This window comes from Nerophis lumbriciformis, linkage group LG10 (genome assembly GCF_033978685.3).
Source record: "Nerophis lumbriciformis linkage group LG10, RoL_Nlum_v2.1, whole genome shotgun sequence".
NCBI lineage: Eukaryota > Metazoa > Chordata > Actinopteri > Syngnathiformes > Syngnathidae > Nerophis > Nerophis lumbriciformis.
The window spans coordinates 33,845,847-33,859,941 of record NC_084557.2 but is presented as its reverse complement, the minus strand read 5'-3'; the positions used below and the strand labels follow the sequence as shown (position 1 = coordinate 33,859,941).

Genomic DNA, 14,095 nt, shown 5'->3' with positions numbered 1-14,095 from the left:
TATAATGCTTCAAACACTTGGTACTACCTAAATTGCAGACTCATTCTGAATGTTACAGTAGATTGGTTATTCACTGTTTTTGAAGTGAGGTGAAAATGTTTTTCCCCCATAGATCGATGAGGTGTTGTGGCAGGAGAACAAAGCAGAGGTCATGTCAGGACACATAGACCAGTTCCTTATTGCCACCTTCATGCAGCTCAGGCTCCTCTATAATACGCACATGGCTGATGACAGGCTGGACAAGAAGGACATATTTAAATTATACAGCTGCATCCTTGGCAACATGCTATCTGTGAGTCTCCTCATGTGATTCATTTATCTGCAGAGCTTGGTAGCATACCTTATTTTCTTGTCTGTCCTTAGTTGTTCTCTTTGGAGTCTTTGGCGAGAGAAGCTTCCATGGGTGTCTTGAAGGACCTAATGCATGGTCTCATAACACTGATGCTGGACAGCAGAGTGGAAGACATAGAAGAAGGGCAGCAAGTCATCAGATCAATCAATCTGGTCATAGTCAGAGTCCTGGAGAAGTCTGACCAGACCAACATAACCAGGTTAGTGTGAGCTGATTGGCAACCAGCACAAAAATAAATGTATTTCATACATGTTGAAGTTATTTCATATTTAAAAGACCAATTTATGTTTTTTACAGCCATCAGTTAAATCAGGATGTCTATGGCATGTCCACTACTTCTTAAAATAAATATAATTTTACTTCACGAAAATATGATAATGATGAGGAATAGAAAATCCTACTGTCTATCATACTATATCTATAGCTCAAAGCCCATAGGGGACATTTGCATGGTTGATCTAGGCTTGTAATTCTATATGGTATATTTGAGGGAAGTATATATTATTTAAACAAATTAAGATGTATTTATGAAGTAGCTAATTCCCACAAATATATTGAGTTACAGGATATTTGTGTCCAAAAATAATAGTTGCTTAACAGGTGCTGAAAAAAATCGATTTACATCCAAATCGCGATCCTTATTTATTACGATTGTAAGTCAACTGAACAAAATATATGAATGTTAGAATCAACGTTCTCTCTAAGGTGCGCACGTGTCCAATTGCGCACTGCTCAAGCGTCCTCTGCGCACGGCAAATCTATGCCACGCACAAAATCAAATTAAAAAAATAAGTGCATAACAATTTTCGACACACGGACACGACAGAGGAAACAGTTTTCGTCATCATTGTTCAAATATTGTAACGTCTGTCGAGACGCTTTGAGGACATGAATTCCATCAATCACTTTACTGAGCAAAACTCTTTATTGTCAGCCATAAACACATCACCAAAACATTAGTAAAAAAAATTATATATCTAGCAAAACTGGTCATTTTCTGCAGTACAAACCAGACCAAAAGCAACTTTGTTATATCAACAGCAGCCGCTCGCTCGCTCTTACTTGCGCCAACACATGCACATATGGCACTTATAGCCAGTGATGCGTTTACAGCCACACAAAAAGTCGGACAACTCCAATACCACACATAAAGTGTCATTCCAGGTCGTTACACTATGATTTACCAATCAAATGTGTGCTTATTCTAGTGTCATTTATTAGGAATCTTATTCTATAAATATTAATCATGAAATACTGTTAGTATATTAAATAAATACTAATAAAAATATTTTTTTTACAAACAGGAAGTTGCAGGAATGTACACATGATCCCCTGCTTATATCTCATTGTGCAACATGTGAATGTTTTAATGGGAACTAAATGCAATGTCTGAAAGGGGTACAAATTATTTGCAAAGCAGGACTTCCACCCAGACAAACAATACAAGTACACAGTTCATGAAAAACAATATTTTTTGTTATTGTCATTGTAAGTGGGCCTGAACACTTATATTAGAAAATCAGCTCATGGAAATGACTGCTGTCATTTGATTATAATAATAAGAGAATGTTATCTGTCTGTCTGTGTTGGCCCTGCGATGAGGTGGGGACTTGTCCAGGATGTACCCCGCCTTCCGCCCGTATACAGCTGAGATAGGCTCCAGCGACCCCGAAAGGGACAAGCTGTAGAAAATGGATGGATGGATGGATGGAGATTTAACTTATTTAGTCAGGTTTGGGACAGGTGTGCTGCTGGTGTAGCCACAGTGTGCACGTCTGATGTTGCTCACATGGGCTCCACTGAATGCTCAGGGAGTTTTTGCGTTTGCTCACACACATGAAAAATTAGAGGGAACGTTGGTTAGAATATATGTGTTTGTATGTGTGTATATATGTGAGAAAAGTATTTTTTCTGCTGATCTCTTATTCCATTATAATAAAGCAGTTCGAGTAACAATCTACATTTTATGTTTTTAATGCACTCAACACGAACGTGAAGCTCCTCTCTACAAGCAGCAAAACGCGCCAGCAGCGTTTGCTCTAGAGATGTCATCTCACGGCGATTGAAGATAAATTTGTCTTGTCCTTAATACAATGCTTCTCAAATATTTCTGTTACGCTCCCCCCTAAGAAGAAGAAAATGTTTAAGCCCCCACACTCTTCACCGTGACTATAAATTATATAATTTGTCTATAAAATTGTTATACCTCTGCATAATATTTTACTTTTTTAACATTAAGCAAAACAACACGCCGGTCTTTCCTCATCTCCCACTGTGGTTACAGTAAGGCCAAATGCTACATACGCTTCATCATATTCTGATATGACAAAAAATGAATGTTCCCGGAGGTCACACGCGCTTCCCACTATTTGAGAAGGACAGCCTTCGAACGACTTGCCATGGCTTTGGACCTGAGACTTCTATTTTTGCTCGCTATTTTGTCGCTTGTGGCTTCACAGTAACTGAACGCCACCACATTTCCTCAAGCTACGGAATTGGTCGAGGGTCAAAAAGGAGTCATGATGTTAAATGCACATTAAAAAAAATTATCGTCGTTAAAGGAACTTACAGTTAATGCGTTACCACTTTAGTTTGACTGTGTGTGCGTATGCGTGTGCGTGTCTGTGTGTGTCAATTTTTAAGAATCTATTTTTTTATCCCATTATTTTATCCTCACTCTCGCCTATAAGTTAGCAGTCAAGACAAGATCAGGTAACGTCTTTTGAAAAGGTTTTATTATAATAATTCTTTGCGAGAATCTGTTTGAATTACGAATTGAATCAACACCCAAAAATCGGAATCTAATCGTGAGTTGTTGTAACATTCACATCCCCATTGGGTAATATACAAAATAAGTATTGATTTGTATTGAATTGAGATGGCTTTTATTGCTGAATTTTCTTTACAGTGCCCTGCTGGTGATGCTTCAGGACACTTTGGTTTCAACAGCTGGGTCCCCCATGTTCTCTGAACTAGTGATGAAGGCAAGTCTCCAAGCTGAGGACATTACACTCTTTCAGTTTCAATTAAAAAAAAAAAGACTTCTAAACTAAGATTGTGTGTGTTTACACAGTGCCTGTGGAGGCTTATCCGCCATCTCCCTGAGACCATCAACACAATCAACCTTGATCGGATTTTATTCGATGTCCACAACATCATGAAGGTTTTCCCCAAAGAAAAACTGAAGCAACTGAAGAGTGACGTCCCACACCGAACCCTTAAGACTCTCTTACACACTCTTTGCAAGCTTACCGGGGCTCAGGTAACAAGCTCAATATATGACAGTGCATGTTTTATGGACGTTGTAGGAGACAAAGTGAGCAAAGAACATGAAACGCAAAAAAAAATCATGGGCACACAGCAGCACGGGCTATTTGTTGAGTAGGGATGATGAGTACTGAATTCTGCACTTTTTTTAAATGAAGCATATGGCCTTTTTTCAGTACTTTCATGAACCTCTATGACCCATTGTCCATGGAAACAACTCAGTAGGAAGCAGAAAAAGAACAATCCACCATAAATGACAAAGGAACTGAAAAATGCTTGTAACAAAAAATATAATTTTTTAACATTTCTAACACAAAGGTCTGTAGAGGCACAAAATAGCTACAAAATGTATAAGAATAAGCTAACCAACATACTACAGACATTTATACAGACAATATTACAGTCATTTATTAGACGAGAACAAAAACAACATGCGCGCTACATGGAACATACTAAATAGTATCATTAAAAATGGCACTAAGGATTACCCCAAATACATTTTAGACAAAAACTTAAAAAAACGACAATATAAATGAAGTAGTGGAACACTTTAATAACTACTAAGTAAATATTGGAAGCAATCTAGAGCAAAAGTTTTGGAGTATTTTTGGAGCATTTTGGATGTTTTTTTTTTATTGGGTTTTATGGGCCGAGGATAAAGGACCTCCCATTGGCTCCGCTTGCATAAATTTGCTGAAGAAAATACCCCAAATTTGGTAGCAAATGCAATTTGGTAGTCATAATGTTACACAGGAAAGTTTTTAAATGTTTTACTGAACTGCAAGTCATTGATTTGCTCAAAACTTGGTAAAAATAAGTACAGTAAAAATTAGGGGCACATTTTTTAAGTCATTTTTAAATCTAATCGATAATGTAGTAAAGGCACTCATAAACAACTTAACATAGTGCACCGTTTTACTCTTCTTTAATTGAAACAGTTGTTTAAACGAACAAGCTTGTTAACCTTATTCAGATCACAGTGCTGATCTCTTTTTTTGGTACCGCTCGTCGTGATTACTTACAGATGTCCATCGTTCTCCAGAAAGCAAAATAAATTCACTTTTAGTCTGTAGTTGCAAGTTGATGCTCTTGTTTGTGTAGTAAAGTTGGGTCATCCTTGCTGTAATTGTAATTGCCTCTCTGAGGTATTGTACGACGAATCAGTTAAAGTACCAATGTTTGTCACACACACACTAGGTGTGGTGACATTTGTCCTCTGCATTTGACCCATCCCCTTGTTCACCCCCCGGGAGGTGAGGGAAGCAGTGAGCAGCAACAATGGCCGTGCCCGGGAATCATTTTGGTGATTTAACCCCCAATTCCAACCCTTGATGCTGAGTGCCAAGCAGGGAGGTAATGGGTCCCATTTTTATAGTCTTTGGTATGACTCGGCCGGGGTTTGAACTCACAACCTACCGATCTTAGGGCGGACACTCTAACCACTAGGCCACTGCTATGGTGATAGAAATGCGGTGGCTGTTGGTTTAGCAAAGGCATATTTTTAACTTAACTGTGCTACTACTACTTACATTGAATCAGTAAACTTTGCCAGCGTAGCGTTCTTCTCTGCTTGTTGTGGATGTATCTAGCATTCATGCTAACATGGAGCTATCGGCGCGAGCAGAGCAGCAGCACCAGCTGATCGGCAGCAGTCGTCACTGCTTGCTGAGGACAGTGACTGCTGCTTGCTTTCAGCTCAGAGTCTCCAAGACACAAAAAAGTCTTCAATATCACCGGGAAAAGTCGCTGGATTTTTTGCCAGTAGATTGGCAGCACTGTCGACGCCATCCTTGAGTACGTGTTTCGCTTTAAGATGGATGATAAAAACGTTTGACGCTGCAATACCAACAAGTTGCCTTAGGTTGATCAAAACTTCTGTTTTGAAGCAAAATGGGCCGTCCCTCCTCGCAATCACAGACCGTGTAACAAATGTGCACACTGTATAACAAATATGCGCGTCTTCCAGGTTAATTTGTTATTTTGATTATATAAACAATTAACAATTTTGGTAGGCAGTTCTCCACTGTGCTTTTTTCTCATCATACATTGTACCTTATGTAAATAATTCGGCCACATTAAGCTGCTTTTTAGCTGGAGATTGTTTGTTGTTACGGTGCCTTGTAAAGAGTTTCATTTCCCGCACTCGGCTGCAGGAATAAGTATGTTGTGCTCCTGCCTTTTTTAAACAAACTTTGCAAGCGTGTTGCTGCAAATTTAAACTACTGAGAACACTTTTATTTTCTCTGTAACAAGAGTGTCACTCTTGTTAGAATAGCCGTGTTTTGCTGAGTGTGTAAATCTCCGCAAAGAAAAAAATGAAGGAACGTGGAAGCCACGGAAGCTCCTAAGGGCAAAAAGTATGCCGGAGCAAGAGTAGAAAAACATGGTTAAAAACCAAAAAAAAGTACCGTATTTTCCGCACTATAAGGCGCACCGGATTATAAGGCGCACCTTCAATGAATGGCATATTTCAAAACTCTGTTCATATATAAGGCGCACCGGATTATAAGGCGCACCTATACATCCAAATAGATGGAGCTGCGCTAAAGAGAATGTCAACAAAACAGTCAGATAGGTCAGTCAAACTTTATTAATAGATTACAAAGCAGCGTTCTGACAACTCTGTTCACTCCCAAAATGAATAAACAGCTGATTTACTCGTGTTACGGTAAATCAAACGTTAGTGCAATCACAATATAGTAACACTCGAAATAGTGCAGAGTAATAACAATATATCAATAACTCAACGTTGCTCAAACGTTAATGTCACACAACACAACACACAAAATAAACATGTAAAGCTCACTTTATGAAGTTATTCCTCATCCACGAATCCCTCAAATTCTTCTTCTTCAGTGTCCGAATTAAACAGTTGAGCGAATACAGCATCCAACAGGGATCCGTCTCGTCAAAGTCGTCATTAATGGAGTCAGTGTCGCTGCTGTTTAGCAGTTCAGTGACAATTCCTGCCTTCCTGAAAGCTCGGACCACAGTTGAGATTGACATATCAGCCCAGGCATGTACGATCCACTGGCAGATAGTGGCGTATGTCGTCCGGCGCCGTCTCCCTGTCTTGGTGAACGTGTGCCTTCTGTCATCCACTGTTCCCACGCAGTTAGCAGTCTAGCTTCGAATGCCCTGTTGACACCAATATCTAGCGGCTGGAGTTCTTTTGTCAATCCACCCAGAATGACGGATAGTATTCCGGGTGGATCTTAATGTGATGTTATGTGCTAGGGAATAGAACAACTACACTACCCAGCATGCAACGGGAGTGACGAGCATGCGCGGTAGCCCTGAGAAGCGTTGTTGTATTTCGCCATGCCGTTAGTTAGAATGTGGTTATGAGCACGCTGTGAGTAAACATTGAGAACTCAGCCAACACGCCTCGTCTGCATTATTTATAATTAGACAGACAACACACTTAATAGGAGCCATTTTGGGGTCTTTACATAAACACACAAATGGAAATGAAACGTCATATATCCCAGCATGCACCGCGCGCTTCTTCTTCTACGGGGGCGGCTGCTTATCGTAGAAGAAGAACTTCTTCTACGGGGGAAAATGAAGTTGGCGGCTGCTTACAGTAGAAAAAGAAGCGCTTCTTCTTCTACGGGGGAAAGAAGATGGCGGCTGATTACCGTAGTTGCGAGACCTAAACTTTATGAAAATGAAGTTTGTTGTGGCTCAATATTTGTCCATATATAAGGCGCACTGGATTATAAGGCGCACTGTCAGCTTTTGACAAAATTGGAGGTTTTTAGGTGCGCCTTATAGTGCGGAAAATACGGTAAATCGAATTTATTGATAAAATCGGTATATGCCCCAGGCCTACCATCAACGTTCCCTCCAAGGTGCGCGCCTGCGCAATTGCGCACTGCTCAAGCGTCCTCTGCGCACAGCAAATATATGCCGCGCACTAAATCAAATCCCATCTGAATTCTAAACAAAATAAACACATTTATTCTGTGTAATTTTGCAACGCAACTCTGAGTGACAGTGACAACAAGCGGCCCTAACGGTGTTCGTCAACACCGTTCAATTGAACACCGTTCAATTATTGTAACTTCTATCGAGATGCTTCTAGGACAGGAATTATATCGTTCACTTTATTGAGCAAAACTTTATATTCGGCCATAACCACACCAAAAACAGTAAAAAAGTAAAAAACTTCTATCTCGAAAAACTAGTCATTTTCTGCCGTACAAACCAGGCCAAAAGCAACTTGTCATCTGTCACCAACACGCATAGCACTAAGCCACTGGTGCGTTTATGGCCACACAAAAAGTCGGACAGCTCAAAAACCACACAAAGTTACACTATGACTCCTCAGTCATACGTGTGCTTAATCTACTGTCATTTATTATTAATGTTAATTTATTCATATTAATCATGGAATGCTGTTACTAGAGAAAGTTACAGGAATGCACACTTCATCCTATGCTTACATTTCATTGTGCAACATGAGGATGTTTAAGGGGAACTAAATGTGATCTCTGAAAGGGGTCCAAATGATTTCCAAAGCAGGACCCCCACCCAGACATATTGTACAATACTAATCCATAGCTTATGAAAAACAAGATTTATTTTATTTTCATTACAAGTGGGCCAAATCACTAATATTACAAAATAATCTCATGAAAATGACTCCTCTCATTTGAGTGTTATTATAAAAGATTGGCGTCCGATTGTAGCTGAGATAGGCTCCAGCGCCCCCCGCGACCCCAAATGGGAATAAGCGGTAGAAAATGGATGGATGGGTTTGAGACAGGTGTGCTGCTGGTATTGCCACGTGTGATGTTGTTCACATGTGCTCCACTGGATGCTCAGGGAGCTTTTGTTTGCTCAGACACATGAGCAATTAGAGGGAACATTGCCTACCATCTTGTTGTAACAACAAGCTACATACTGCAGGCCTGTCACAATGTTTTAAGCAATTAGGGTGAACAGGTAGCCGCAAATCTATTTGTGGCAGTCCAAATGTATTTGTAGATATAAACAGGAAACATTAATGTTTTTGTTACCTGACAAATACATGAGGCGAAAGCTGACAAGCCAATGAATGTATGCACAAAACTCATATGTTAGAATAGTTAAATACTACATTTTATGTTTAGCGCCGTTTATAGGAGCGCTACCTGACTTTTTAACAATAACACCATAAATGCCTGATATAACATGAGTGTCATGCTGCCTGGACTACAAAATAAGTTTTAAATTTACTAATTTTTTGTCTCCCACAGTGTTATAGACCACTGAAGTAGGAGGTTATTTAAGTGAAATTGCTGTGATTACATTTTTCAGAAGTAGATTTAGTAGTTTTTTTCTATATCGTAATTTTTCCTTTAAATAATTGACAGATTCTGGACCACCTATCAATGATTGAAAACCGGAATGAGTCTGAATTAGAGGCTCATTTGAGGCGTGTTGTCAAACACTCCAGTAACCTGTCAGGTAGCAAGACTGACCGAGGTAACGAGAAGACTGGTCCCCACACGGTGAGGAATACACCAACACACACATTCATGCAGTTGATGGTTCACTTTGAAGTAATTATATTGCATTAGATATCAAGAGAGGACGGTGGTGATAATTTGTAATGCATTTCTTCTTCTTCCTGAGAGGATTTGAAAGATATGCTAGCATTGACGTGGTCAGATTATTTTGATTCACTACTTTAATTAGTTTATTTTCATTTAAAGCTTATTCATTGTAACAATATAAAAATATGCTCCAGGAATTAGGTGTCCTTTGCAGTCTTCTCAGCCTGCATTGAATAACGATCAGTGTTTGCAATGCTTTCTTCCCAGGAGGATCGGATGTCAAAGGCAAAAGTCAGTGACATTTTGTCTGAGATCTTCAAGAAGATTGGCTCAAAGGAGAACACCAAGGAGGTGAGGTTAAACTCTCCACTGAATTCTGTAAAAACATTCAGATATTTCAACTTTTGTGTTTGAATATGAATTGTGTCCTGATGACAACCCAGGGGTTAACAGAGCTGTACGAGTACAAGCAGAAGTATACAGACGTGGACCTGGAGCCGTTCCTCAAGAACTCGTCTCTATTCTTCCAAAGCTACGTGGAGCGAGGACTTCGAATGATCGAGTCGGAACGAGACGGTAAGCCTCGCATCCAAAACCCAACAGGTGAGAAGACTGCAGACAAAAAGTGTCGCTCAACAGTGTTAAGTAATTAACGTAAGTTGTGTTCTTCTGCAGTAATTGCACAGCATGGTGCTGACAACAGTGTGAGCAGCAACCATGAAGAGGTCAAGCCTGCTGTGTACTACGAGAGACTCAAGATCCTCCGTCAGAGACAAGGCCTGGAAAACACCTCTAGAGTGAGTTTAGAATGCTTTTGAATAGAGATGTTCGATAATATCGAACTGCCGATATTATCGGCCGATAAATGCTTTAAAATGTGATATCGGAAATTATCGGTATTGGTTTAAAAAAGTCAAATTTATGACTTTTTAAAACGCCGCTGTACGTAGTGGTACACGGACGTAGGGAGAGGTACAGAGCGCCAATAAACCTTAAAGGCACTGCCTTTGCGTGCCGGCCCAATCACATAATATCTGCGGCTTTTCACACACACAAGAGAATGCAAGCATACTTGGTCAACAGCCATACAGGTCACACTGAGGGTGGCCGTAGAAACAACTTTAACACCGTTACAAATATGCGCCACACTGTGAACCCACACCAAACAAGAATGACAAACACATTTTGGGAGAACATCCGCACCGTAACACAACATAAACACAACAGAACAAATACCCAGAACCCCTTGCAGCACTAACTCTTCCGGGATGCTACAATATACACCCCCGCTGATACCCCCCACCTCAACCTCCTCTTGGTCTCTGTCGGAGAGAGCATGTTCCAAATTCTAAGCTGCTGTTTTGAGGCATGTTAAAAAAAATAATGCACTTTGTGACTTCAATAATAAATTAGGGCTGCAACTAACGATTAATTTGATAATCGAATAATCTGTCGATAATTACTTCGATTAATAATCGGATAATTAATCGGATAAAAGAGACAAACTACATTTCTATCCTTTCCAGTATTTTATTGGAAAAAAACAGCATACTGGCACCATACTTATTTTGATTATTGTTTCTCAGCTGTTTGTAAATGTTGCAGTTAATAAATAAAGGTTTATAAAAAATAAAAAAATAAAAAATAAAAAAGCCTCTGCGCATAGCATAGATCTAACGAATCGATGACTAAATTAATCTGCAACTATTTTTATAATTGATTTTAATCGATTTAATCTATTAGTTGTTGCAGCCCTATAATAAATACTTTGGCAATGCCATGTTGGCATTTTTTTCCATAACTTGAGTTGATTTATTTTGGAAAACCTTGTTACATTGTTTAATGCAATCACGGGGCATCACAACAAAATTAGGCATAATAATGTGTTAATTCCACGACTGTATATATCGGTATCGGTTGATTTTGGAATCGGTAATTAAGAGTTGGACAATATCGGAATATCGGATATCGGCAAAAAAGCCATTATCGGACATCTCTACTTTTGAACACATTTTACTTATAGGGCACTTTTCAATATTCTCATGGTCCTCAGGATACAAACCATTTTTGTTCCTAGACTATGACATAAGTCCAGTTTTAGTGTAAAGTGGAATTATTTAATCAGAATGAACTGATGTCATTCTAACTGTACACAGAACACATGAAGGACATACAGTATGCTAATAACATGATAATTAAATGCATAAAAGAAGACCTTTATGGAGAAGAAAAAAACAAGGACTCAGATTTCCCTCGCCTGGACGTGGGTCACCTGGGCCCCTCTCTGGAACCAGTCCTGGAGGTGGTGCGCCTGTACAGCCCGAAGAGGCAACGTGGGTCCCCCCCTCCAATGGGCTCACCACTCATAGAAGGGGGAATAGAGGTCAGGTGCAGTGTGAGCCGGGTGGCAACCGAAGGGAAGGCACTTGGCGGTCCAATCCTCAGCTACATAAGCTAGCTCTTGGGATAGTGAAGTGAAGTGAATTATATTTATATAGCGCTTTTTCTCTAGTGACTCAAAGCGCTTTACATAGTGAAACCCAATATCTAAGTTACATTTAAACCAGTGTGGGTGGCACTGGGAGCAGGTGGGTAAAGTGTCTTGCCCAAGGACACGACGGCAGTGACTAGGATGGCGGAAACGGGGATCGAACCTGGAACCCTCAAGTTGCTGGCACGGCTACTCTACCAACCGAGCTATACCGCGTATACTCGCTGGCGACGAAGGAGCCTGAGCTGGTGCGCCAGGTGGAGAAGTTCCGGCTGGATATAGTCGGACTCACTTCGACGCACAGCCAGGGCTTTGGAAGCAGTCCTCTTGAGAGGGGCTGGACTCTGGCGTTGCACACAGTGAGAGGCGACGGTTTGGAGTGGCAATTCTTGCTCAAAGCCTTCACATTGGAGTTCAACCCAGTAGACGGGAGGGTAGCTTCCCTTCGGGTGGGGGGGACGGGTCCTGACTGTTTGTGCTTACGCACCAAACTGCAGCTCAGAGTACCCACCCTTTTTTGGAGTCCCTCGAGGGAGTATGTAGAGTGCTCCCTCAAGTGATTCCCTTGTTCTGCTGGGTGACTTCAACGCTCATATTGGCAACGACAGTGAAACCTGGCAAGGCGTGATTGGGAAGATCGGCCGCCCGGATCTGAACCCGAGTGGTGTTTTGGTATTGGACTTATGTGCTCGTCACAGATTGTCCATAACAAATACAATATTCAAACATAAGGATGTCCATATGTGCACTTGGCACCAGGACGCCCTAGGCCGCAGTTCCATGTTCGACTATGTAGTTGTAACATCGGATTTGCGGTCTCATGTTTTTGACACTACCGATCACCACCATAGCAACTAACAAAACGCACCCATTATTTTTTTCAGCTTGTTAGCCTTCCGAAGAAAGATTTGTGCAAGAACAAAATATGTATAGTTGAGACATACATGAAAATGACTGCAGTAACTGTCAGATAAGTGTAAAATACTGTATCATTAAAATGTCGTAGGTCCAAAAATCCTTTATTCTCACTCACTCTCCTTATGTCTGGTCAAAGTCACCAGTAAATGTGTAAGCAATGGCTAGTTTTGATTCCGGTTATGTAAACAAATTGCATAATCTTTTATTTATTGAATGAAAAATATTGAAATTCAATGTGGTGAATGGATGCTTTTGCAAACCGCTCTAAGCATGTACAAAACAAGCTATAACCTGCTACCGAAGAATGTACATCAAGTCTCCTCAACAACAACAAAAACATATATAACCTTAGAGAAAACCTTTAGTATATCAGTATGTCGATTTAAATTAAGGAATTAAGTCAAACAATGTACTAATATGAATCAGTTAAACTGTTTAAACTGAAAAGTGTTTACAAAGGGGAAGAATCTTGATGAGCATTTTAAACTTTATTGAAAAATGTGATTATTGTATTCATCTCATTATGTATATAGATTTAACTATTTATTGAGAACTTTATTATTTATGAATTTAAATTGTGTACAAATTGAGAACAGGGAGTGAACAAACAAGTGTTAGTAATTATTCTGAAGTGGGAAAGGGGTAAGATAACACCTTCTTCTTACTACCTTTCGAACATGTTGTAATGACAAACTAGATATATGTGATGTATCATTTTGTTAATGTATGCTTGTTGGAAATAAACTTAAACTATAAACAATTGCAGTATTACAATATCAATCAATCAATGTTTATTTATATAGCCCTAAATCACAAGTGTCTCAAAAGGCTGCACAAGCCACAACGACATCCTCGGTACAGAGCCCACATAAGGGCAAGGAAAAACTCACCCCAGTGGGACGTCGATGTGAATGACTATGAGAAACCTTGGAGAGGACCGCATATGTGGGTAACCCCCCCCCACCCCCCCCCCCCCACCCCCCCCCCTCTAGGGGAGACCGAATGCAATGGATGTTGAGTGGGTCTGACATAATATTGTCATAATACCCAAAACCAGTGAAGTTGCAAAGCGAAAGCCATTTATCAACAACACCCAGAAATGCTGCCGGCTTCGCTGGGCCTGAGCTCATCTTAGATGGACTGATGCAAAGTAGAAAAATGTTTTGTGGTCTGACGAGTCCACATTTCAAATTGCATTTGGAAACTGTGGACGTCGTGTCCTCCGGACCAAAGAGGAAAAGAACCATCCAGGCTTTTATAGGCGTAAAGTTCAAAAGACAGCATCTGTGATGGTATGGGGGTGTATTAGTGCCCAAGGCATGGGTAACTTACACATCTGTGAAGGCACCATTAATGCTGAAAGGTCCATACAGGTTTTGGAGCGACATATGTTGCCATCCAAGCAACGTTATCACGGACGCCCCTGCTTATTTCAGCAAGACAATGCCAAGCCATGTATTACAACAGCGTGGCTTCGTAGTAAAAGAGTGCGGGTACCAGACTGGCCTGCCTGTAGTCCAGACC

At 40.4% G+C, this 14,095-nt stretch overlaps 1 protein-coding gene across 4 annotated transcripts in view; it reads left to right on the top strand.

The window, feature by feature from the left end:
* Nucleotides 1-14,095, top strand: part of ckap5 (cytoskeleton associated protein 5) — an 86,623-nt gene that overhangs the window by 70,352 nt on the left and 2,176 nt on the right. For 3 of the 4 annotated variants that reach the window (XM_061969788.2, XM_061969786.2, XM_061969785.2), the window contains 8 exons: nt 113-292; nt 364-551; nt 3,261-3,336; nt 3,426-3,614; nt 8,980-9,117; nt 9,430-9,513; nt 9,606-9,765; nt 9,838-9,959. In XM_061969788.2, coding sequence (XP_061825772.1) covers nt 113-292; nt 364-551; nt 3,261-3,336; nt 3,426-3,614; nt 8,980-9,117; nt 9,430-9,513; nt 9,606-9,765; nt 9,838-9,959 — 1,137 coding nt within the window. The remainder of the gene's footprint in view (nt 1-112; nt 293-363; nt 552-3,260; nt 3,337-3,425; nt 3,615-8,979; nt 9,118-9,429; nt 9,514-9,605; nt 9,766-9,837; nt 9,960-14,095) is intronic. The other variant, XM_061969787.2, reaches the window with a different exon arrangement.